General features: G+C 55.6%; 1 protein-coding gene across 6 annotated transcripts in view; it reads right to left on the reverse strand.

Moving 5' to 3' along the window:
* Positions 1 to 364: 364 nt before the first annotated feature.
* The window catches only part of RBM19 (RNA binding motif protein 19), a 120,652-nt gene continuing 96,712 nt past the window's right edge, over positions 365 to 24,304 (reverse strand). For all 6 annotated transcript variants that reach the window (XM_081544718.1, XM_081544717.1, XM_081544716.1 and 3 more), the window contains 3 exons: positions 20,919 to 21,039; positions 1,644 to 1,754; positions 365 to 941 (listed from right to left, as the gene is read on the reverse strand). In XM_081544718.1, coding sequence (XP_081400844.1) covers positions 1,657 to 1,754; positions 20,919 to 21,039 — 219 coding nt within the window. In that variant the 3' untranslated portion in view covers positions 365 to 941; positions 1,644 to 1,656. The remainder of the gene's footprint in view (positions 942 to 1,643; positions 1,755 to 20,918; positions 21,040 to 24,304) is intronic.

Here is a 24,304-nt window from a genome sequence, read left to right on the forward strand (position 1 = left end):
GAGGGTCCCTCCCAGATACCATGGTCTGATGCTGAGGTTTGGGGGACACCCCACTATAAAGACTGGATGAGACACACTGGGTCTGTGTCTTTCACTTCTGTTACATTCCGGGTATGGGCTAGGATGGGTTAGGAAGCACCTGCCCCCCGGGGAACTGCGGACACGCTCAGCCTCGCAGGGTGGTCAGCATTGTGTGGTGTTGCCTGGATTCCGGGCCACTCTGGAAATTGCCAAACGTGGATCAAAAAGTTCTCCCAGAAAAACACACAGAGCAAATTTTACACAGCCAGTCAGAAGACCCCAGGGCTCTGACTTGGAGACCCCCAGCCCTGCAAATGAAGACGGAAATGAAAATGCTGATGAGTGCTTGCTCTGGGCTTTACTTGGATTGACTGGTGTGGTTCCAGCACCATCTGTGAGGTAGGCACAAGATCACGCCCATTTTACAGAAAGAGAAGCTGAAGCTCAGATGGGACCTTGCTGGTCCAGAGTCACAGAGCTGGGGGTGGCCGGGCTGGGATTCAGACCCAGGGCAGATGGGCTACTGCTCTTTCCTGTCCGTCACCCCTATCTTGGTGTGTGCTGGGCTGGGACCTCCAATAGGTGTGGGCATGTAGGCACCCCAAGTATGGGATGAGCCTTGGGACCCCGCTGGCCAGGACTGGGGACCTGCTCGCATTTCGTGGGGTCCCTGGCCCGTGAGTAGAGGGCATCCGCCGTTAGTGGATGCAGCTAAGCTCCACCAATGAGCCAGTGTCTGGGCTCAGAGCCTGGTGCTTCGTGAGTGGCCCCATGGTCAGCGTGGACAGAGGACGCTCTGGTGACTCAACCATGGCTTGTGGTCCCGAGTGGCGAGGAAGGGGCAGGACAGAGGCCACGTCCTGGACTCTGAGCCATCTGTCCCTTGATGAGATGCAGGCGGGAACTCCAGCTCAGCAGCCCTAGAAGGGGACAAGAGAAGATTCTGGAGCCTCCTTACATGCTCCGCACCGTGCCTGCGTGCTTTCTGATGAATTCAATTCTTTTTCACTAAAGCCCTATGTAGTGGGAACCAGTTAGTGAGGCGGAGGCTGGGCCCAGGGAGGCGAGCTGACTCGGCTGGGGTCCCTGGTCTGTGCTGGCTCGAGTGGGGTGAGGTGGGATGGGGGGCTTCACGCCCAGATCGCCCAGCTCCACAGAGCGGCCGTCACCCTGGCGATTGTTCTGGGCTCGTGGGCAGTGGGGGCCTGAAGGTCCACGCTGCCACGCAGCTGCCCGCCCTGGAGTGAGCACCCTGAAGTCCCTCTGTGCTCTGACCTTCGCACCTGGCGGATGGGGCCCTGCCTGCATCTCAGGGTTGCTGGGAGGAAGATTCAGTGGGGGACTCGGGGCTGGGAGGTTTGGCCATTTCTGGGTCCCTGTGCTGCCGCGAGGGTTGCCCCAGCATGGTGGTGCCCCGCCTGCTCTCTGGGCCTCCAGTGCTGAGCACAGGGCAGGCGCAGTCAGGGCCCGGGATGCCCAGGCTGTGAGCTGAGACCCTCGTCCCCTCTGACCTTGGATCAGTGGAGCATGGGGCTTCCGCTCTGCCGCCCCAACCCACGTGGTAGGGGGTGCGGAAGCCAGCGCGGCTGCGCCCCTGTCCCCAGGGCCCCGCCGCCACGTACCCTCGGTGCCAGCTCACAGCTGAAGGGTCTGCTCCTCGCCGTCGTCCTCACTGTCTTCCAGCTGCTCCAGGATCTCGTCCAACACCACAGACCGCTTTTTCTTCGGGGGCTCTGTGGGAGCCCAGATGGCAAGAGAGGAGGAACGAACAGCCGACAGGGTTGGGAGGTGGGAAGACAGCGAGGACAGAGAGGAGGAGGAGAGGGGAGAGGAGAGCAAGGAGGGGGTGGGGTGGGGAGGATAGGGGGGAAGAAATCAGAGAAAGAAAGACAGGGAAGTGGCGGGAGATGGGAGAGCAGATACAGACATGGAGGAGAGAGAGGAGACAGAAGAAATTAAGACCAGACAAGAAATCGGGGCGGTGGTGGTGGTGGGGCATGGAAGGAGGATCAAAGAGGGTATGAGAAAGGGGAAGGGAACACAGGGAGGAAGACAGAGAAACGTGGAGGGTTAGTCTCTGCTTCGCCAAGGGGTGGCCCCTCTTCCAGTCCTGCCAGCCATCCCTGCACATCATCCACCCACCCGGGAAAGAGAGGGAGGAAGGCCCTTCCCAGCGGAGGCAGAGGTTAGAGCATCTCTGTGAGGTGTAGGGGGAGCCAGAGGGGCTGAGTCAAGTGAGGGCAGCGGTTAGGGAACAAGTAGGAACTATTCCTGTTTTCTTGGCGGTCATGGACTCTCAATGGGGTAGTAGGCAGCTGGCATACGGCAGGTGTTCAGGAAATGCGGGGTGACTAGATGCTCAAGGATTCCAGAGGTGACATAGAGGAAATAACAATTAGAGGTGGGCTTAGAGAAGAGGGGTTATTTGACTTGGGCTTTGAAGAATGCAGAGGAGTTCTCTGTGAGAAGATGGGGAAGGGGACAGAAATGCACAATGTATATATGCAAAATTATGTCTTCTGGGTTCCAAACACTATTGATGATCTCCTATGTGCTATGGCTCTTATCTTCTCCACAATTCCATAGGTAGCTATTATTATCACCACACACAAGTGAGGGAACTGAGCACTGACAGCTAAGTCTAAGGTCTCTTAGCTAGGAAGTGGTGAAGCCAGGACTCAAGACACATCAAAGTCCATGGTCTTTCCTATTTTCGTAAAAGTCTCTGGTGCTGCCCAGAGATCGCCAGGGAGACAAAGGGTTGGGGGAGAGAATGTGCTGGTCCCCTTGGCCCTCCAGGAGGGGAATTTCGGGGATGGGGGAACATTAGGCTCCGAGCTTTGATTGACTCTGTCTCCTGCTAATCTAACCACTCATTCACGGTGAGCTTGTTTAGAGGCAGCTGTTAGAGGCTGTCCCAATCCCCTCCCCTCCTCCGGCTCAAACAACACCTCCTCTGTGAAGTCCTCCAGGTGGAACTAATCGCCCCCGTGACCCTTAGCGGCCATCTCCCCCCCTGGGTCAGGGGCTCCTGCAGGCGGCAGGTGTCCCCAGCGCCCAGCCCAACGCTTGCCCTGGAGATGGAGCATCTCGGGTCTCTTCCAGGTGGTCTTGGGAGGGTGACTTGGTCTCTGAGCTCATTCCTATGAAACTGACGCAATCACTGGCCCTTCTCTTCCCCATGGATACCTGCCTGACCCCAGCACTCTCACTTGTCAGAGGGCCTAGCCTCTGAGCTCACCCTTGCAGCCACCTACCCCACCCCAACCGCGGCGACGGATCCTTCCACTCCAGCTCTGCTCCGGGAGCTCTGCTGCGTGCAGAGGCGGACCCAGGGCGTCACCTGGACCGACCCCTCCCTGGGTCTGCCAGGTGTGCTCCTATCCCGAAACCCCCAGTCCCATTCTCCTCCCCAGTGAGGACCCCCGCTCTCCGACCCCCTCCTCCCTTTGAAGCGCTTCTCACCACTGACACACGGTGGGCGTGTCTTCGTTTGGGGACAACACCGTCCCGTTTATAGCTGTGTCCCCTGCCTCAGCACACTGCCGGGCACCTAGTGAGGGCCCATGAGCAGCTGTCGAATGGGAGGCTGAGCAAATGGGGCAGGAAGGGGAGAGGCGCTGGAGCTGGCCCCTCGGGGAAGGTGAAGAAGGGGCAGGGGGCCCGCATGGCCCGAGCCCCACGCCAGCATCACCAGCATTGTTAGTCACGAGGAGGAGGAGGGAGAGGGGACAGGAGGGGCTAGGAGCTGAGGTGGCCGCCTGCAGGGCAGTCAGCCCCTTCCTCTCCTCACCTCAGGTTTCCTCATAATCACCAGAGGTGCACAATGGCCTCTGGAAATTGAATTTGTGGGCAGGTAATAGGAGCTGGGAAATGGAAGCAAAGAGAGCCTGCAGGCCTGTCACGGACACCCCCGCCCAGTGACTAACAACGGGGTGGGTGTGAGCTCCGGGAACGGTGGGTCCCTGCTCTCCTGGGCTGGCCTGGCGTCCCAGGGGGTAACTAGTGGCACCCAGCGGTAGTCCCGATGGTGGCAGCTACCGTCTTCACTTTGGCAGAATTGTTTCTTCTTTCCCACGGCCTGACCCATGATTCCAAGACTGGTAAGGGAGCAGTGCCAGGCACCTGGTGCCTCTTATCCAGCTGGCCCAGGGGTGCCCTGCAGGTGGTGACTATGGCTTAAATTCCCGGTACCCCCGGTGGCCAGCATATGGCACCCCCAAGGGCACTGGCCCACCAGGGGGACCTTTCAGAGAAGCACGGCCCACTGTCCAGGGGCCTGGGGGCTCCGAGGGCCCCCTGCCACCTGAGTCTCCCCAGCACCACGCTGGCCTAGCCTTGCCAGACTGAGCCCTGTGAGATGGGAACTGGGGCAATCTTGTCTCAGGGCCCAGCAGACCGTAGGTCGTCATCTGGTGAACGCAAGAACGGGCAAATGAATGAGTAAGTCCTTCTTGGGCACTGAGGTGGGGAACTTTTAAATAATACAACAGCAGTTGTCAGGACAACAATTAAACACAGGCGGGATGAGAGGTGCTGATCCTGGGGAAATTGAGGCCCGGTGGGGGCATGGCTGAAAGGGGAAACACACATGGGACAGGTACTTTAGAAACAGGGTCTCACCTGAGTCTTACACAGCTCCCCCGCCCCTGGTGTGAGGTCACTGCCCCCATTTCACAGATGGGAAAACAGAGGTGCAGAGAAGCGTGCACCCCCGAGGCCCCCCAGCTAACACGTGGCAGCCCCTGGCTTCCACCTCAGACAGTCCAGTTTGCAACATGCATGCTCTGTGTTGGGAGGGGAGGGGTGTCTCCTGATAGCCCCTCCAGGAGCGGGGATGTGTGGCCGGGCCAGGTCACCCAGGACTCTGTGACAGGGCAGGTGGTCACTGAGTCTGGATTGAGGATTGGCTGCACTTGGCCTCAGCTCTTTCCGAGCTGGGTGACCCTGGGCAGGCCACATGCCCCGTCCGGGATTGAACCCCTCATGTATAAAATGAGGGGACATGGCTGTTCTCCTACCCCTCTTCTCTGCAGCCACCTTCCGCTGTCTTCCTGACCTCCCTTGAGGTTGAGGGCTCCTCCTTCCTTCGAAAACCCCTCAAAGCCCCAGGACTTGTCCCCAGCACCTGTTGTAACTGAGCTCACGATCAGCGGGCACTGACCCTGCAGCCCAAACACTGACTGGAGGCTGGAGGCTGTGTGCCGCAGACTGAGCCCTTCTGGGCCTCAGTTTCCTCATCTGTAATATGGGCCACCAGGAATGCCTACCTTGGGGCTGCGGCGAGGACTGAAGGAGAGAAAAGTGTGACACCAGTGCCTGGTGAGGGCTCCATGGCAGCGCCGAGACCACCGTCGTTGTTACTATTACTCACATCACAGGCGCTGATTTAGCACGTCCCTCTACCATCAGGCCAGGGAGCGCCACTGGTGGGGTGTGTGTGTGTGTGTGCTGTCACAGGAAGGCTAGTATATAGCAGGTGATCAATAAAAGGGAAATGAATGAAGTGATTTGGTTCATCAAGGCCAAAGCAAGTACAATCCAATCCCCCCTCCTCCAGTCAGAAACTGGAAGCGCAGGGGTCTCCCCTGGGGGCTGTGGGGTGAGGGACAGAGGAAGTCGTTAGCGATCAGCTGACTTCACAGCCCGGAAGTGAGACGGTCTGAGGTCACAGCGCTGCCCCTGCACACTCAGTGACCTTGGGCAGGTCACTTGTGCTCCCTGGGTCCTGGCTACCTCGTCGGTCCACTGGGGGTGGGCACAGGACTCATCTATCTCGCAGGGCGGTGGCGAGGATTAGCAAGTTTACAGGAGCTTGGCACCCCGAGGGCTCAGCACCCGGGGGCCTGGCGTATCTGGCTCAGGCTGGGCCCCCAGCACTGCCCCCACTGGAGGATGTGTCAGGCCCCGAGTCTCCACCGAGCGACACCCAGCACCCCCTGCCGGCCCTGCCTGCCCGCGGAGCGCCTCACTTGCCGGGAACAGCTGCTCAAATCCTATTTCCCCGACATCAAAAGCCTCAGTGGGTTTTCACCAAACAAACATAATGCAGAGCTGGAGAAAGGTGTAAAATAAATAAACGAAACAAGCTGTGCGTTTTCTTTCCATATTACAGCTGCACCCGAAGATAAACAACAAGTGAATGTCACCAAACATCAATAGCCGAGAAATTAACTTGACAAAGAGCTCAGCCGTCCCCCAACAACCCCCCAGTCCTGCCCCCGTCCCCTCCTCGCCCCCCAACCACCCTCCAACCACCATTTTGCATTTCTGGAGTTCCCCATCTAATGATTTTATTTTTCAATTAATTCCTTGACAGAATGCCAGCCCGCGTCTCTCTCCCGTCCCTGGCTGGTGCTGTCGCCCTGCGTGTGAGGCGGGGGGTGGGCAGGGGGAAGGGTGCGAGCGGGTGGGCGGGGGTGGGGGCTGTTGGGAGGAGGAGAGGAAGCTTTGTGGCTGGTCGGGGAGGAGGGGGCTCTGGAAGGGACCCCGGTGTGACCGGCCACGGATGAGGGGTTCGTGACTGATGGTGTGGCTGGCTAGAGCTAGGCTACCCAGATCGCAGGTGAGGCTGCTGTCCCTGTTGGACCGCCAGGGGCCAGACCGCCGGGGGCCGGGGCCTCCCCTCTCTGCGCTGTGTCTCCCAGCTTCTTGGGGGCCGAAGAGCCATCAGAGGGGCAGAGGCGCTGAAGGCCTTTACAGCAGAGCCCAGCACCCACGAGGCACTCGGTGAAGGTGAGCCAACCCCGACTGTCATCAGTTACTGTCGCAGTAACTGAGAACACGCGGGCCGGTCACCTCCCTTCTGTATGAAACGAACGAGACTGGCAGTACCAGCCCTTGACGGATAACAGTGGCCACGGCGGCTACGCCTTCCTGGGGGTCACCCACGGCGTTAGCGGGCAACCTGGGGACATATTAACGGCTCCCTACCCCCATGGAGGGCCAGGGGCCTTCTCTGGCGACAAGGGCACCCCTGGCCCCAGCACATGCGAGGCTGGCAGTGTTGGGGACTGAAGCCCCCTGAAGAGATGTCCCAGGTCCTTCCACTCTGGGGGACAGTTCAGAGCGGCACAACTCTAGGGTGGTCCCCTAGGGCTGCACGGTGCACACACATTGCTCACCGGCTCCCCTCCCAGCTGCTCTGCTGGGAGCCTTACCCACAGCTCAGGGGCTGCTTCCAGGGAACCCAAACTAAGGCACACAAACGGCAGGCACTGTGTCTACAGGTGACCAAATGGCACGAAGCAGGGCCTCCCGGGGCTGGCCCACTGAAGAGCGTCTGGATTTGCTGACGTCATTGAACATTAAAAAAAAAATGAGTCAATAATACGTAAAAATGGGAAAGGCTACTTAAGAGTCTCCATTTCTAATTTCTCTTGAAACTGGCTAACCCGGCCACACTGGGCCCACGACCCCCCTGAGGGTAACCGATGGGCTGTGTGCCGGTTGCCCCTGGAGACGGAGGCCTCGCTCATTTGGGTGTTTTCTCTCTGTTCTGGGAGGCTCCGAGCTCGCTGCTCCCTGAGACAAAGGGCAGGTGAGGCAAACTGTAGAGTGCAGGCCCGGGTAGCAGGTTTCCCCTATTAAACCTGAAACAGAGGCGGCTCCAACAGGCTGGGGGCAAGGGGGTAGCAGGTGTACCCCCCCCCATCTGTCCCTCGAGGGGAGGAGAGGAAGCAGGTTGGGGTGGGGAGTGGAGGGTGGCATTCCGGGTGGGGACAGGGCACCATCACCTTTAGATGGGCTGCTGCCTCAGGCCATCGAGGGCCATGAGGGTGCTGGAGACACAGGGTGTGGGTCATGTCGGTGGGGATGGGGGTGGTTTGGGCACCCCGAGGGCTGGCCTGGCATCTGAGGCTGCCCGCTCCTGGGTACCCCTGCCCCCACGCTCCAGACTTGCAGACCCCATGGGCAAAATCCTCAGATTCCCAGACAGGTCTGCATCCCAGGGCTCTGTTTACAGCAGGCGCACACTACATGCTCACAGAATAACAGGCACTGTATACAGACAGGAGTAGCCTGGCTCCCACGACCAAATGAGTGGCACTTTATTGGTACAAGGAGGCTGTTTCAGGGAGGTACCCTTTCAAAGCATAGCTGGTCCCCGAAGAACCACGTGTGATCTGAAAGGATCTGCTCGGAGTCAGCAGGCACGAGACTGGGCCCCAGGCCCACCTCTGCCACCTCAAGGATTTAAGGGAGCCGCTTAACTCAATTCCTCAGTGTTCCTATCTGTTAAACAGGGATAGTGCCTGCTCTCCTGATCTCAGGCCTTGAAGGTTCCAGCCTTTAGTCATTCATAGCAAGTAGTCGTTGAACACACACACACACACACACACACACACACACACACACACACACACACACACACTAGTAGTCACTGAATACGCACACACATTAGTGGTCACTGAATACATACACACACTAGTAGTCATTCAATACACACACACACTAGTAGTCACTGAATACACAACACACACACACACACACACACATACACTGTACCAGGCCTGGTGCTAGGGGTACAGCTGCCAAGAAAACCGCAAATGACAAACTGAACCTACAGCCACAGAGGCCGTGCTGGGGTCCCTGGGCTGGCCGAGCTGGGCTGTGAGCTCTGTCACTCACAGGTCCCCAGTCACCTTTGATCTACTTGAGTCTTGCACTCCTGTCTGTAGGAAGGGTGTAACCGAAGTGGCCACTGCAGAGGAGTCAGCAAATAAGGTGTAGACACACACAGCCCAGTGCCAGGTATGCAGAGGTGTAAAAACAGGTGTCTTCGAACAACACCCAGAGGGCAGGCAGTGCTCAGGAAACTGGGAAGCTAGTGCGCTGAGCTGGAGCCCAGAGAACCCTGCATCCTCGGGCCTTGAGCCCAGCTCTCTGGGCAGCAGGCAGTGGGCTGGGCGTGGACTCACAGGCCTCCCATGAGCCAGGAGATATCACTGCCCCATTTTTCAGATGCGGAAGCACCCATTCTAGGGCTTTGGGGAAGACGCGCCCACGTGGGGCCTTGAGCTCAGATTGGACTGGTCCCGGGGCCTTTCTGTCATGCCCCAGAGACACCTGTGTCTCCTGGCTCTGCTGCCTGCCCTGCAGGGGAAGCCAGCGGCCCAGACTCCTCAGAAGGAACTGCTAGACAGGAAGAGTGGGGAACAGACGCAGGCCATGTGGCAGTACCCCGTTGCCTACATCAGCTGCTTTTTTCTCCAGGAGCTACTGAGGACTTCTTTGGTGATCCAGAGGCTAAGACTCTGAGCTCTCAATGCAGGGGACCTAAGCTCGATCCCTGCTCAGAGAACTAGATACCCACATGCCACACCTAAGAGTTTGAAGGCTGCAACTAAGACAGGGCACAGTCAAATAAATACATAAATCTAATAAAAAAAGAAGAAGAAGCTATTGGTTCCCAACCCACAGCCTGATTGAATCATCTAGAACACCTCTGATACCTGGACCCTACCCCCAGAGGTTCTGATGCAAATGGCCTGGGGTGGGTACTGGTTATGATGACTACTGCTGTGATGACTCACAGTGCTCAGGACTCTGGCTCCCGGTGAAGCCCAGTGGCTACAGGTAGCTGGGCTGGTGGGTTCCCATCCACGGGGGTTGGTGAAGGTGCCTGGCCTGGATTATTGTGGATTTAATCCCTGGTAGGACCTTGGGGCTGGGTTAAGCCTGGGGACTTTGGGGCTTGGTCCAGCATGTGTCTGCATTAGTTACAGATGCTGGAGAGGCCTGTACAGGCTGGAGAGGCAGTGGAGAGGACAGGAGAAGGTGACTCACTGCAGAGGACCAAAAAAAAAAGAAAAAGGGAAAGAAACCAGGGGAGGCCAGAAGGTGTCCCCTACTCTCCTGTCTCCGGCCTAGAGGGATTTTCCCATTTTTGGGGGCTTGGTTGGCATTAGCTCCCTGTCCCTTTACTCTTGCCAAAGTCCCTGGGTTGGCAGTAGAGGTTCAAAAGAAAGAATCAGTAACATCATCTCAAGGGGCCAAGGTGGGATGCTGTCTGTACCAGGATCTGTAAATGCAAAGACCTGAAGGGGCCAGGGAGGAACGTGATGGAGTTAATCGATCTGAGTGGTGACTGTAGGGAGGAATGCGAACTGTGGCAAAAGGGGGAAAAACAACAACAACAACAACAAATAGTCCATGTAACCTGGCCCCAGCTACCCTATGTGAATGCAGGACCAGGAGTGGTCAGATCTTATTTTTCGACAGAGGCCAGAAACAAGAGAAGCCACTGTAATGAGAAGTCCAAGCACCGCAACTGGAGAGGAGACCCGTGATTCGCAACTAGAGAAAGGCCTGGGTGCGGCAGCGAAGACCCAGCACAGCCAAAACTAAATAGGTAAAAATAATAATAATATTAATTCAAAAAACCCACCTTATTTTCCTTATTATTTTCTAGCAAAATAAAGACCCATGATCTTAGTCGATGGCTCACCAGTGTGGCCTGATTTATACTCTGTCTCTTCTCTCTGCCTACAGAACCCCACTAGTTTCACTTGTGGTCTCGAAGCAGTAATAACAACTTCCTCGTCCGTGTGTTTTCCTTGGGTTTCTCAGGCCTGGGCCAGCCTACGGTTCAGAAACAAACCTGGCCACCCCCTGCCACCAGCCACAGACCTGGAGGCGAGTCCACCCTCCTCCGGCCCCTATTTCTAGCACTTTGGTCCCAGGTCCCTGAGCCTTCATCCAATCCGGGCTCAGCCCCTTCCCCTCCCAAGTTGCTCTGAAATTCTCCTTCTGTCAGTTTAATTCTGTGATCGATGAGGAAGAGCAGGAGAAATGGCCCGGCACAGCTGGTTTCCCCGTTAGCCCTAGCAGGGATTCCTGGCCTCGCTGGCGATGGCTGAGTGAAATGTTTGCAGAACGCAGAGAACACAAGTCAATAACAATTTAGCTGGATTGGGAGCAAGTACCTTCTCCGCACGGACAGCCACTCCCGGGGGAAGGCGGAGACAGTGTGCAGGATATTGCCGGAGCGCTTGGAAATATTTCCAAAACACCACTCAAAGAAGATCGGGGCGTGGGGGGGGGTGGGGAGGTGGAAGAGGAGCAGGGATGGGGAGGGGGTGCCCAGGAGGACACCTGCTCTGGGGCTTGCTCCAAGCCCCCTCCAGCCTCCCCAGCGCCTCTGCAGGGAGAAAACCCTTGGCTCTCAGAATCTGGCTCCCTCCCCACAGCTCAGCCACTTGTACCCTTGCTAGCAGTTGCCACCGCAGAGCCACCGTGACCGAAACAATTTCTGCTTCCTGATTTTTCTTCTCTCGATTCTGCCTCCATCAGCTGGGGTGGCCGGGGGCATCTGAGGAAGTGTGTGTTTCCTGGTCAGTGTCAACCTCTCCTGCTGTCGCCCATCAACACGGCTGGGAGCAGGAGAAGGAACTAAATTCAGCACCCCGGACAGGGGTGGGCAGCCACTTCCAAGGGGCAGGGGTGAACCGCTTCCTGTAAAGCGCCCCGGGGCCCAAGGTGGCCTTTACTCCATTGGGACCCTTGGTGGCAATCTATGACAGTCCTCCCTCACCTCCTGGGTCCTTCGAGACCTCTGGAACAAGGGCTGCCACCGCGAAGCCTTAAGGAGGGAATGAGAGGCACCCAAATGGAAGAATAAAAATGAGGTGAGGGGAGCTTACGGGAACGTTCTGTCTCCAGGTAGCTGGCAAGATCCATGGCAGAGGGATGTTTTGAATAATAAATTCTGTGACTCCACATACTTGCTCGAACTTTCCTGACTGATTTTTAAAGCCTCAAGATTATGTTTTCATGGCCAAGATCAAGGAGGCCTATATGCAAGGGCTGGCATGGGGATAACGGGCTCTCCTGGTCCCCGATCTTTTGAAAATGTGCCGTCCTGTGAATGATTAAGTTACGGAAGGGGAGGGTTTGGTGAACTGTTGCAGGCTTTAAATATCATCTGTATGCTGATGACTTCCAAATTTATATCTCTGCCCGGACTTCGCCCCTGAGCTCCAAACTCATAGATCTATCTGCTTGACATCCCACGGTGAGTCCTAATAGGTGTCTCAAACCCACCGTGTCCAGATCACCCCCTACCCCCACCCGCTCTTCCCAGCTTCATCATCACGTGGCACCACCATCCTCTGAGAGGCTCGCTTTGAGCAAATATCTCCATTCTGGCCTTAATTTCCCCTCTGCCTTCCAGAGGCAAGTCTGGCCAGTTCTATCTTTACCACATATGCTCAATCCACTGCCTTCTGTCCACCCCTCTGGTCTCTGTCCCTGCTCAGACCACCGCTGTGGCTAGCTGGGACGACTACACTGGGACTTCTATTCTATATTCTTGCCCCGTGTAGCGGTGAGCATGAAGTGTGATACGACAGGCCATGGCACTCCCCAGTTTAAATCTTCGAGGGACTTCCCATGTAACTTGACAAAAAGTCAGGCTTCCTGCACCACCCCATAAGATCCCATGAGGGAGCCCTGCTGGCCCTCTGTGGCTTTGTTTCCAACCACTCTCCACCCTGGACTTCTTCTCCAGCACAATGGCCTGCTATGAGCAGGCTTCTGCCCCACGGCCTTTGCACCTGTGGCTCCCTCTGCCTGGAAGGATGTCCCCCCAGTTCTTGGGCTGGCCAGCTCCTTTGCCTCACACAAAAACACCAACTTCTGGGAAAGACTTTCTGCAACTGTTAGGGGAAACAACTGACTGAAACTGCCTGCCCTGGCCAGGCACTCTAGTAGCCATTTGCATGAATTATTTTACAACAGAAGGTCCTGGTAAGGAACATGGAACTAACAAGCTACTACCAGCCAGAAGAATTTGGGAAAAGTCAAAAGGACAGAGGAGACACCAGTCCATATGTCCTACCCACCTTCCCAGAATCCTCATTGGAATCCATCTTGGCTGAGCAATGCATGTGCCACCAGGAGTGGTGAGTCAGAATGATTGGCCAGAGACAACCCAGAAACTAACCGCATCGCCATAAAACCCAAGACTACGAGCCACATGGCAGAGCAGTCCTGCTGGGTTCCCTTACCCTCCTGCTCCCCACCTAGGTATCCCTTCCCAATAAAATGTCTTGCTTTGTTAGCACATGTGTCTCCTTGGACAATTCATTTCTGAGTATTAGATAAGAGCCTACTCTTGGGCCTTGGAAAGGGTACCCCTTCCTGTAACAAATTCCACCACATTTGGAATCTCTCCTCCCTCTTCCCACCCTCGAGGAGAATAAATTAGCCTTCTGCATTTCCTGCACAGAGCTTGCAATCATCAGAACTTTCTTGCTATTACTTTTTACATCATTTGTCTCTCCCACTCAAACACCACCTCCATGAGGGCAGGGACCGTCTCTTCGGGTTGCTGCTTTGTCCTTGGTGCTGAGTTAAGGCTGGATAATGGGGAATTGAGGGTGTGAATGACTAGAATGGGAAGCAGGTTCTGGAGCCTCTGCTCCAGGAAAAGCCGGGGTGATTCTTAGGCAGAGGACTCGAGGTGGGAGGATGAGACTGTGATTATGATGCCTCTAAAATCGTACACTCTCTGAGAAAGGGGGGTTATGTGGGGGAATTAGCCACCCACATGGCTTTAGACATAAAAGAAGGGCAGCCATTTCACAAGCCCTAGGGGCTGTAAACTTTCTGTAAAAGGGAAGACGGTAAATATTTTAAGGCTTTGAGGGCTGTAGGGTCTCTGTCATAACGACTCAACTCTGTCCTTACGGTGTGAAGACACAGCTGGAGACTTTATGTGAAAAATGGGCATGGCTGTGTGCCAAAAAACAGCTGTATTTACAAAAATGGGCTTTAGGCTGGATCTGGCTGTGGGCTGTAGTTTGTAACCATGGTCCTAATTGGACCGTGGAACCCAGATCTGATGGGGGGAGGTGATAATTAGGGATTTAGGAACTGCTGGGGTCTAGGCAGTGGTGATAAGGTGAGCTGTCCTATAGTGTACAAAGATAAGTGTCCTCAGGAAAAGTCACTCGACCCTTCTGGGGATGTTTTCACCTCAGGAAAATGGGAACAGCACCTCTCTCTAGGGAGTTTTGAGGCTAAAATGAGATAGCACACGAAACCTGCCACTGTCCCCGCACATGGTACATCTTCACAAAGCTCTCTCTTTCTCTGACTTTAAAAGGAGGCACTAGACTGCCTCTCTTCCGAACAGTGGGCTTTCAAGGGTCAAGGTTAGGGCTCCCTGGCAGCATACCACACAGGGCTGCTCTTACAGAGTCCAGAACACATTAGACGCTCCATTAAAAGGGGCCCTTCTGATGATCAGGGTTTTTCTGTTCGCTTCTTCACCCCACAGGTTGTTAGTGAGCACCTGCTCTGTGCTAGGTGCTGAGACAAGGCAGGGGACGTGGAGAGGACCAGGTCCCCTGGAGGATCAAGTCTCTTGGGGAGTAGCGAGGTTAAACCACACAGGTGAACACAAAGTGCAACAGACCAAGACCCTGTGGGGCCTTCCCAGGACGGGCCCTCCCCCATATCCTCTGCCTCAGCTCTTCTCTGAAGTGTCCACACAGCAATATTTGATGCAAATTTCTCCAATTGTTTTGCCAATACGAACACACACCCCATCAAATGGAGGATGTTAACTACTTGATGAGATGAATGAGATGGTTAGACAGCATCACCGACCCAATGGGACATGAGTTTGAGCAACCTCCGGGAGATAGTGGAGGACCAGGAAAGCCTGGTGTCCTGCAGTCCATAAGGTCACAACGAGTCAGACGACTGAGCAACTGAACAACAAAAACAACCTGATGGCCATGAGCTCCTAGCCCCAGGCTTCCTGGAGCCTAAGGACTGATAAAGTTAGCCCCGTGACACTGCCCTGTTACCTCACCAGTCAGAAAATATGCAGGATCTGATCATGGATCTGGTGATCCCCTCCTCCTACCAGGCTTTTAAAAATGCTTTGCTGGAACCCTTAGGAGAGCTTGAGGGTTTTTGGGGTTAGAAGCCACTTTGACTCTTTGCATGGCCCTGCAATAAACCTTTCTCTGCTCCAAACTCCCATATTTCAGTCTGGCTTCACTGCACATTGGGCACGGGAACCTGTGTTCATTAAAGTGTCAGGGAGACGAGGTATGGGGTGTGACAGGGGAACTCCCAGGATGGCAGGTGTCGGGGAGAAGTCCAATCTCTGATACTTGGGCTGAGATCTCAAGTCACAGGCAGGTGGGTCAGGCTGATGGAACCAGGGGGCCAGGAATCGGGCTCCTTACTTCCTGGCAGAGACGGCCACTGTGCTGGAGGCCAGTGACTGCCTGGGCCTGAAGATGGCAGCTCTCGCATCCCAGGCTGGCCTGGCTTGGCCGGGTGGGGGGACGGCGGCGCTGCCAGCCACTTGCCATGCCGGTCATGTCTGCGCTCCCAGCTCCGGAGGTGAAAGGTGCAGCCGCTAACCACAGCCCATCAGTCTCCCAGCTGGAATAAGACAACGCTGGGAAGCAGAGCCATGCTCCCGGCCAAATAAAAGCCTGTTTGCCCCGGCCTCCCTGGCTGTGCACGCTTGAAAACAGAGGGTTCTGAGGGCGGACTGCTTCCGTGCCATTATATTCTGTCAGCGGCGCTCGCAGGTACCACAGCCTGCCAGGGCCCTGAAAGCTTCTCAATGCCCTGACCCTGCTGGTTTGTAACACGCTCGGGAAGAAAGGGACGCAGCCAGTGGCCGCCTTTCCTCTTTCTTCCCTCCGTGCTCTCTCTTTTCACCCTCCCGGACGCAAGGCACCGAAGAACAGCACTTCACTGCTGGGGGGCCGCGGAGCTGTGGATGAGATAGCCAATTCCGGCCAGGAAGGGAGGCAGCGAGACCACAGGGAGGTGGGACTGAGGAACGGGGTGGTTGTGTTCGTCCCTGGGCACGAGTGTCGCTGTCTGGGGTCAAGGGCTTTGCCACCTCGGGGCAGCTTTTCCAATGACTTTCAAAGACCTGCTCTCGGCCGGTCCATTTGATGGGTGTTTCATTAAGTGTTAGCTCACCAGGGACTATCTAATGCCCCACGTGATCAGGGACAGCAGTGGATGAAATGAAGACTGCCCACCCCTGCCTTGGGGAAGGAGCGCTGGGGGGTTTGCTCTGAGCTTTTGTGGCTGCCGATAAGGGACCCTAGGTAAGTGGCAAGGTTGAGACAGGGGGGCTGAGGGTATTTAGTTCCCATGATTGCCTCGGATGGCCAGACAGCACGAATTTTTATCACCAAGGAATCCATCTCCTCCTCCTTGTTGTTACCGTGTACTGAGAAACGCCTTCTGTGTGCCAGGCATGGGGACCAGGTGGCATGCAGGATCGGATGCAAACGTACCATCCCATGCCCTGCCCAGCTGATGTGCATTTTCATTCTCATCCCCTCTCCCTCCCTCCCTCTCTCATACATTCCCTGTTGTCCAGGCTTCTAAAAACTAGGATTCCTCTTTAAGTCTCTTTCATCTGCCTAGAGAGCATCCTCCCTTGGCCTGGCTTGACAGGAATGCAAGGGAAACAGGATGCGTAAGCCCCTGGCAGGGGAGGGGAGAAAACATAGTATCTGCTGCCTTCTCACAGGGCACCCACAGCTTTAGAAGCATCATCTCCTGTAAGTTCCGCCCCTCGATTCCCCTATGAGGTAGCACCCTAGTCTCACTGTACAGATGGCAAACCGAGGTGCAGCAACCTGCCAGAGGCCACCGCACAGACTGGCGTGAAACGTAAGGGGCCGTGTGCACAGCTGCTCACGTGCAGCCGGAAGGATGGCTAGAGGCCCAGCTCTGACTCCTGACTTGGCCACTAGTGGCTGGGCGCCCCTGGGGAAGTCACTGGCCCTCTCTGGGACTCAGTTTCCTCATCTGGGAAATGGAGGATAATGACAGTGTTTACCTGCCAGGATTCTGCAGGATTAATACCTGTGAAAGCCCATAGACAGTACCTGGCATGGAGTGAGGCTTAACAGATGAAGGTTGTCATGGGAATAATAACAGTAATGAGTATTACTTGGCCTGAACTGCATGTGGAGCTGTGCGCCTTGACCTCAGCTTGTCAGGGACTGACGGGGGAGAGAAGGGCTGGTCACAGGGCCTGGGAAGCCCTCCGCCCAGCAGCACCCTGTCCCCATGGTCTCCCTCAGGGGAGTGGCTGGCCTGGTGGAGGAGCTGTGCCCCAGAGGTGAGGGTGAACTCGGGGTAACGCATGCTGACAGCACCAGCCATAATGGGGCCTCTCCATCACTCTGGCCACCTCCCACTGGCCCCGAGGCCAGCTCGGAGGCCACGGTGTCACTAGTGAGCTCCCTGCCAGGTCCCCCCAAATGGTTAAGACACTGGCCTTTCATTCCGAGGACCACCTTCCCCAGGGAGCCCTTTGTCGTGGCCTTGGTGCTCGGGTTGGGCAAATGGGGCTCCGGGCCTCTACCTGAGATCTGAGTGCCTTCCTGGCACAGATCAGGGCCCAGGGGGAGGAACTGGGCATGGATCCCACTTGCCCTCGGAGTCTGCCAGGGCCCTGGAAGCTCTGAACAATGCAGATTTTGACATAAACGAGTGGGGTATTTTTCACCATGGGGAAGGGGCAGAGCCGAGAAAAAGGGTGCAGCCAGGAGGGCAGGAGGCCAGCAGCCCTATTCTGAGTATTCAGGGCCGCCGCGGGTACCCCCCATTCCCAAGGAGATCCAGCAGACAATGGGCGGGTGGGTGAGGGCTGACATTTTCAGAGCACTGGTTTTCGGCTGACGTGTCTGTCCTGCTTCCCCCACGGCGTTCTGCCTACTGGGGAGGGACGGAGGGGGTGTCACTCCAAGAATGGGGTGCTATAGCCAGGCTGTCCGAGGATGCAAACTCTGCTTCCACCCCCTACTATCTGCATGACCCTGGGTGAGTTCTGTCATCTAGGCGAGCCTCAGTCCCTTCATCTGTAAAACAGGGTGATTGAGGGCATCTACCCCCAGTGGCTCAGCGGTAAAGAATCCACCTGCCAATGCAGGAGACACGGAGATGCGGATTCGATCCCTGGGTCGGGAAGATCCCCTGGAGTAGGAAATGGCAACCTACTCTGGTATTCTCACCTGGGAAATCCCATGGACAGAGGAGCCTGGTGGGCTACAGTCCATGGGGTCGCAAGAGTCATACATGACTGAGACACTAAACCACAACGTTCTAGGGGTGCTGTGTGGGTGGGAAAAAAAGGCAGCTTGCGCTGTTTTTGTTATCACTGACCATTTCGTGACTCCATACGGGGGAACTGTTCATATCCTCATTTGTAGAATGGGAAACAGAAGCCCCAGGGGGCGCAGTGACTTGTCCCGGGATGCACAGCTAGGAGGAGCTCAGCTGAACCTCTCCATGCCTCAGTTTCTTTATCTGTAAGATGAATACTTTGGCCACCTGATGTGAAGAACTGACTCAACGGAAAAGACGCTGATGCTGGGAAAGATTGAGGGCAAGAGGAGAAGGGGGTGCAAGAGGATGAGAAGGTTGGGTGGCATCACTGACTCAATGGACATGAGTTTGAGCAAACTCCAAGAGATGGTGAAGGACAGGGAAGCCTGGTGTGCTGGAGTCCATGTGGTCGACATGACTTGGCAACTGAACAACAACAAGCTGGGGACAGCAGCACCCACAGCAGCGAGGGTTGCTGTGGGGATGAGAGAGGCGACGTGGGTCACATACAGATGACATCCCAGCAGAGGAAGTCCTTATTATTAATACACAGTAGCTGTCACGAGTCCTTCTAGGCTCGGCTGGTCTCAATTCTGTCATCTGCAAAATGGGGCTGATCACACCCACTGCATAGCGCTGTGAGAGCATGAACGGGAAGATGGATGCAAATCCACTGCTGTTTTTCCTGCTATTATTGCATTATGTTGGCCAGAAAGTTCATTTGGTTTTTTTTTCCATACCATCTTTTCCAAACCATCGTCAGGTTTTCTCAAAAGATAGTTCGTGAATGAACTGTTTAAAAAAATTTATTTATTTTTGGCTGCGCTGGGTCTTGGTAGCTGCACATGGCCTTTTTCTCTAGTTGTGACGAGTGGGGGCTACTCTCTAGTTGTGTACTTGGGCTTTTCATTGAGGTGGCTTCTCTTGTTGTGGAGCACAGCTTCTAGGGCGTGGGCTCAGCAGCTATGGTGTGTGGTCTTAGTTGCCCCGTGGCATGTGGGACCTTAGTTCCCAGACCAGGGATCGAACCCGTGTCCTCTGCATTGGCAGGTGGATTCTGAACCACTGGACCACCAGGCAAGTCCCCCAAACCAACTTTCTGGCCAAGCTAATATCTGCCCCTGTCTGGGCCTCGGCCTGTGGTTGGCCTGGGGAGATGGCCAATCTCACAGAAGTGCTTCCGGCTGCGGCTTTCTTCCAGGGGGAGGCAATAATGCTGTCTTTGGAGATCAATCTATTGAGGTTTGCTCTCCGAGGCAGGGCAGGACTGCTGAGCCTGCACTCACCCACTGGCCCCAGGGAGGGGAGGTGGGGGGGACGGGAGAGTCCCTTACACAAACATTTGCCGATGGGTGCATTTGGGCCTGTCAATGGCTGTCGATAAAGATAGGATTTGGGGACTTATTGAGTTGTGTGCTTGTGGCTATGTACTTAGCCCTAACGTCTCTGGTTTCTCATTTGCCTTTACTTATGGATTCCCCAGTCTCAGATGGGCCCCGGCGGGCATGGGGGCTCGGAGATCAACCTATCAGTGACAAAGGTGAGCCCGGTGGTGCAGTCTCCACCACGGCAAAGGCGCCGGTCCAGCGAGGAGAAGAATCATAAAGAAATATATGACGATGCGGCAAGGAGATATAGGAACACAGGTGGAAAGAGCAGAGGACAGAGCCATTACTGATAACCTGGGGAGCGGGGAAAGGGAAGGCTTGCTGGAGGAGGTATCCTTTGCGCTGGGCCTTAAAGGCTAGATAGGCACTGACCAGGTTGAAAAAAAAGTTGAGGCAAGGCATTGTGAGCAGAAGGAAGAGTATACGCAAAGAGAGTGTCTGCAAAGACAGTATCCTGCTGGGCATTTGGGGACGGTGACCTCCCCTCCGAGGGAGGTGTTGTAGGGAAGGATTAGGCGGGAGAGGCCCCTGGGGTGGGCAGAGGGGTGTGTTCTAAAGAGTCTGGTGGGCTGAGCTACAGTCACAGGGCTTCCATTCCACTTCTGGACAACGTGCTGGAGAAGATGAAGCTTGTGTAAGACCCCCGGCCACCCTTTCCAGCTCCGCCTGCTCCCACCATGCGGGACGCCCTGTTTCTCTATGTGTCACACTCACAACAACCTCGGGCAGTCCTTCTGTGGCCACAGGCGTCACCTCTGCTGGGAGGCCTTTCTGGATCCAGCGCCTTCCACCTGGACCCAACCCCCTCAGCCCCAGGTCACTGCTGCACTCCCGGCGCTGGGACACGGCAAGGGATCACTAATAATTTGTGGGGGTGGGCTGGGTCATCGGCGCGGCCGAGTGATACCACCTAGGCACGTGAAAGGCGCGGCTTGGTCCTGGCAGGAAGTGCACAGTGCTCTAACTGGGTAACTGAGGGCAGACAAGTAAAGGGGTAGCGGGCGCAGGGAAATCGGGGCGAGGGGCCCCTGGCTTGGCCACTGGACCCTGGACAGAGAGCACTCGCTGGGTGGAGAGGGCCACTGGACGGGAGCTGGGGCCTTTGGTGGCAGTGACAGCCAGCCGGCAGCAGCTGGACAGGAAGGGAGGTGGCGGGGTGGGGGTGGGGTGGTGAGGATGACCACCCTGACCCAGGCGCCTCCTCTCCCTGACTTCCTGCCAGGCCTCCCAATGACCGGACTCGACGGGGAAACACCAAGGGTGTGGAGGCCAGTGATGCCACCTGCAGAGGTCAGCACCCCGCACCGGCTCGGAGAGGCAGAAGGAATACGGAGGGGAGAGGCAGAAGACATGGAGGGGCGGGGGGACCAGGCGCCTGGCCGCCCGCAGTCCTCTTACCGTGGAAGTGCTCGGCCGTCTTGCGCCGCAGGGCCTGCAGGCTCACCTCTGAGTCGGCCCACTCCAGCACCAGCCTCCGGCCGTACAGGTGGGTGCTGTGGCACAGGGCGTTGAAGGCTCTCTGGAGAGAGACACAGAACGTAAGCGGAGACCTCCCTGTAGCCTGGCAGCCTGGCCACCTGCCCGCCGACATTGCACACCTAAAGGCCAGCTCTGGCCCCGGGAAACCCGCTCCCTGGTGGGGGTGTGAGGAGGCACTGGGCGTTCCTCTTCCATTAGGGGGTTACGTGACCAAGGACAGAGCTACAAGTGGCGGTGCGGTCACAACAGCCACTGTCCCGGCCTGTGATTGGTGCCTGGGCCGGGCGGTCCTGCACTTCCTAGCCTCAGGGTCTTGGGCTAGTTAAAGGAACCTCCCCGGCCTCAGTTTCCCCATCTGTAAAATGAGTGTTTTAACAGCACTCTCCTCTAGGGTTCTAGAGTAGCGTTAACATACAAAGAGCCCAGAACAGCCTGGGGGCACACAGCAAGCACTCAATAGATGCTAGTTCTCCTGGAGGTGGTGTTGCCACCACAGACAGCTGTGATTTTTTTTTTTTTTCTCTTGGCAGAAGGGCCTTGGGTTAGCTCTTGGGTTAGCGCTGAGTTTGAAGAGGGCAGGTCCCTGGGGCTGTCAGCACTGGGGAGCGGCAGTGGCTGGCAGCGATGTCTTGCTTTCTGCTTCTGGGTAGCAGGCAGTGCCATCTGCTACGAGAAGAGACGCTGTGGGGGGAGTGTCCCTCTGGCTTCTCTGATGCTGCGAGGAGGCAGCGTGTACCCAGGAGTGGTCTGGACTGGAACCAAGCCCTCTCTAACCTCATCTGTACTGTGATGGTTACTGGTTGGACTGGGTCCCTGTCGCAAAGAAGATACATAGAAATCCTAACCCTGACACGGGCACTCCCACCCCCTCCACGCCCCATCACGCTGTGACTTTATTTGCAAAGAGGGTCTTTGCAGCTGCAGTTAAATTAAGACAAGGGCATGGTGGAGCAGGGTGGGCCCCTGGTCCAAAGTGACTGGCCTTCCTACAAGAGACGGGCACGTGAAGACTCAGACAGGGTAAATGCCCGTGAGGACCGAGGTTGGAGTGATGTCCACAAGCCAAGGAATGCTGGCTGTCACCAGAAGCTAGGAGAGGCTGTGGAACAGAGATTTCCTAAGAAGGAACCAACACTTCTGCACCCTGATATTGGATTTCTAGCCTCGACACTAAGGGCTTCCCAGGTGGCGCTAGTGATAAAGAACCCTCCTGCCAATGTAGGAGACATAAAAGATGCGGGTTTGATCTTTGAGTCGGGAAGATCCCTGGAGGAGGGCATGGCAATCCACTCCAGTATTTTTGCCTGGGGAATCCCATGGACAGAGAAGCCTGGCGGGCTATACAGTCCATGGTGTTGTGTTGGACACGACTGAAGCGACTTAGCAAGCAACCACCGTGAGAGAAGACATTTCTGCTGTTTTAAGCCATGGCAGCCTAGGAAGACAAGCGTGACCCTGGGTAAGCCAAATGCCCCACTATGAGCCTCAGTTTCCTTACCTGTAAAACGGGGTTACTTGTGTGACTTACACAGTACGAGCCCCGAGGCTGGCATAGGGTAGGTATTTGATCAGATAGCTGCATCTGAAAAGTACCTGGGCGAGGTGGGTGAGACACGTTATCTCTTAAAAATTAAATGTGGGTGGGGCCAAATGAAAGAAATGCTTTCGTTCTTCTCTGTGCTTTTCTGAGAGGGACCAGGTGCAGGAAACTTTTTTTCCTTTTTTAAAAAAAACGTTAATTTAAAAACTCTTTCTGACTGCCAGCCGAGCCTCTGCATTTTTTTTCCCACACAGATATAAAAATGCATCTGGACTCCGAGCCGAAATGGCCCATTCAGAGCTTTAAAACACACGCGTTCTCAGCTGGCAAGGCAGAGAAACAGCCTGACTGGGGGAGCTGGGGTTTAAGCTGGGGGAGAGAAATTGGTCGGGAGTCTGGCGTGGTGGGTACTCCATCGTGGTGCCAGGGTCCCTGAGGAGCGGTGGTCCTGGGGACACGGCCGGGTGGGGGTGGCCGAATGGCGGCCTCTGGGAGGGGCTAAGTCAGAGTCCGAAGAAGTGATAACGGAGCCTGGAAGGAGGGTCCAGGCGTGATGCTCCAACCCCAGCCTCTCTCTAGCTCCAGTCGTCACATCTGTGTTTCTTTCTTACCCACTCTCCTTTCCAGGGCCACACAAAGCCTGGAGCAGTCTCTGTTTACTGTGGTGGTGGTAAAGTCGTTAAGTCATGTCCGACTCTTTGTAACCCCATGGACCGTAGCCCGCCAGGCTACTCTGTCCATGGGATTCTCCAGGCAAGAATACCGGAGTGGGTTGCCATTTTCTTCTCCAGGGGATCTTCCCAACCCAGGGATTGAACCTGTGTCTCCTGCATTACAGACAGATTCTTTATGGCTGAGCCACCAGGGAAGCCCTGTTCATTGTGGGAATCGCTAAAAATTCCATCTCCTGGCTTCCCGTCACCCCTTGCAAATTTTCATCCCCTTCTCTTTGGAAGAGCTTTTCACTCTAAGACATGAGGGTGCATTGCAGTTAAGACTGGGGGCTTGGACCGGGGCTGTGTCTGTGTGTTAGTTGCTCAGTTGTGTCTGACTCCTGTGACCCCATGAACTGTAGCCCCCCAGGCTCCTCTGTCTATGCGATTCTCCAGGCAAAACTACTGGAGTGGGTAGCCATTCCCTTCTCCAGGGGGTCTTCCCGAATCAGGGATTGAACCCGAGTCTACTGCATTGCAGGCAGATTCTTTACTGTCTAAGCCTACTTATGGTTCAAATCCCTGCTTCATCACTTGTAGGTTGTGTGATCTTGGGCAAGCTGCTTAACCTCTCTGAGCTTCAGATTCCCCATGTGTAAATCTAGAGGTAGCAGAGAAGAATGGTTGCTCAGATTCAATGAACTACTAAGTCTAACACCACACTGCCTGGCACATGGTAATTCTCACTAAAGGCTGGCTGTTGTTATTATTATGACATGTGCCCCTGACTTCCCTTGCCTTGCTGAAGAGCAGGAACAATAGTAAGTAGGCTACGAAAGCTCTTTTGTATTTGAGGTTAGAGCACAATATGTGAATCTCTAAAAATAGCAGAACCACCCTTCCTGGTTCTAATCCCCTCAGGTGAGGAGGAAATCAGGTTGTTTCCAGACCTACTGCCTCACTGGTTGGAATGTGGTGGCCTCAAACCATCCCAGGCAGGAAGGACAGTGATTCCTGGCTAAAACTGGCCTTGGATAATCCCGAGTAATTTGGGTTTCCTTAAAAGAGCCCAGGGACTTCCCTGGTGGCCCAGTGGTTAAGATTTCACCTTC

Source organism: Giraffa tippelskirchi, chromosome 11 (assembly GCF_054371585.1).
Source record: "Giraffa tippelskirchi isolate mGirTip1 chromosome 11, T2T-mGirTip1v1.2.pri, whole genome shotgun sequence".
Taxonomy (NCBI): domain Eukaryota; kingdom Metazoa; phylum Chordata; class Mammalia; order Artiodactyla; family Giraffidae; genus Giraffa; species Giraffa tippelskirchi.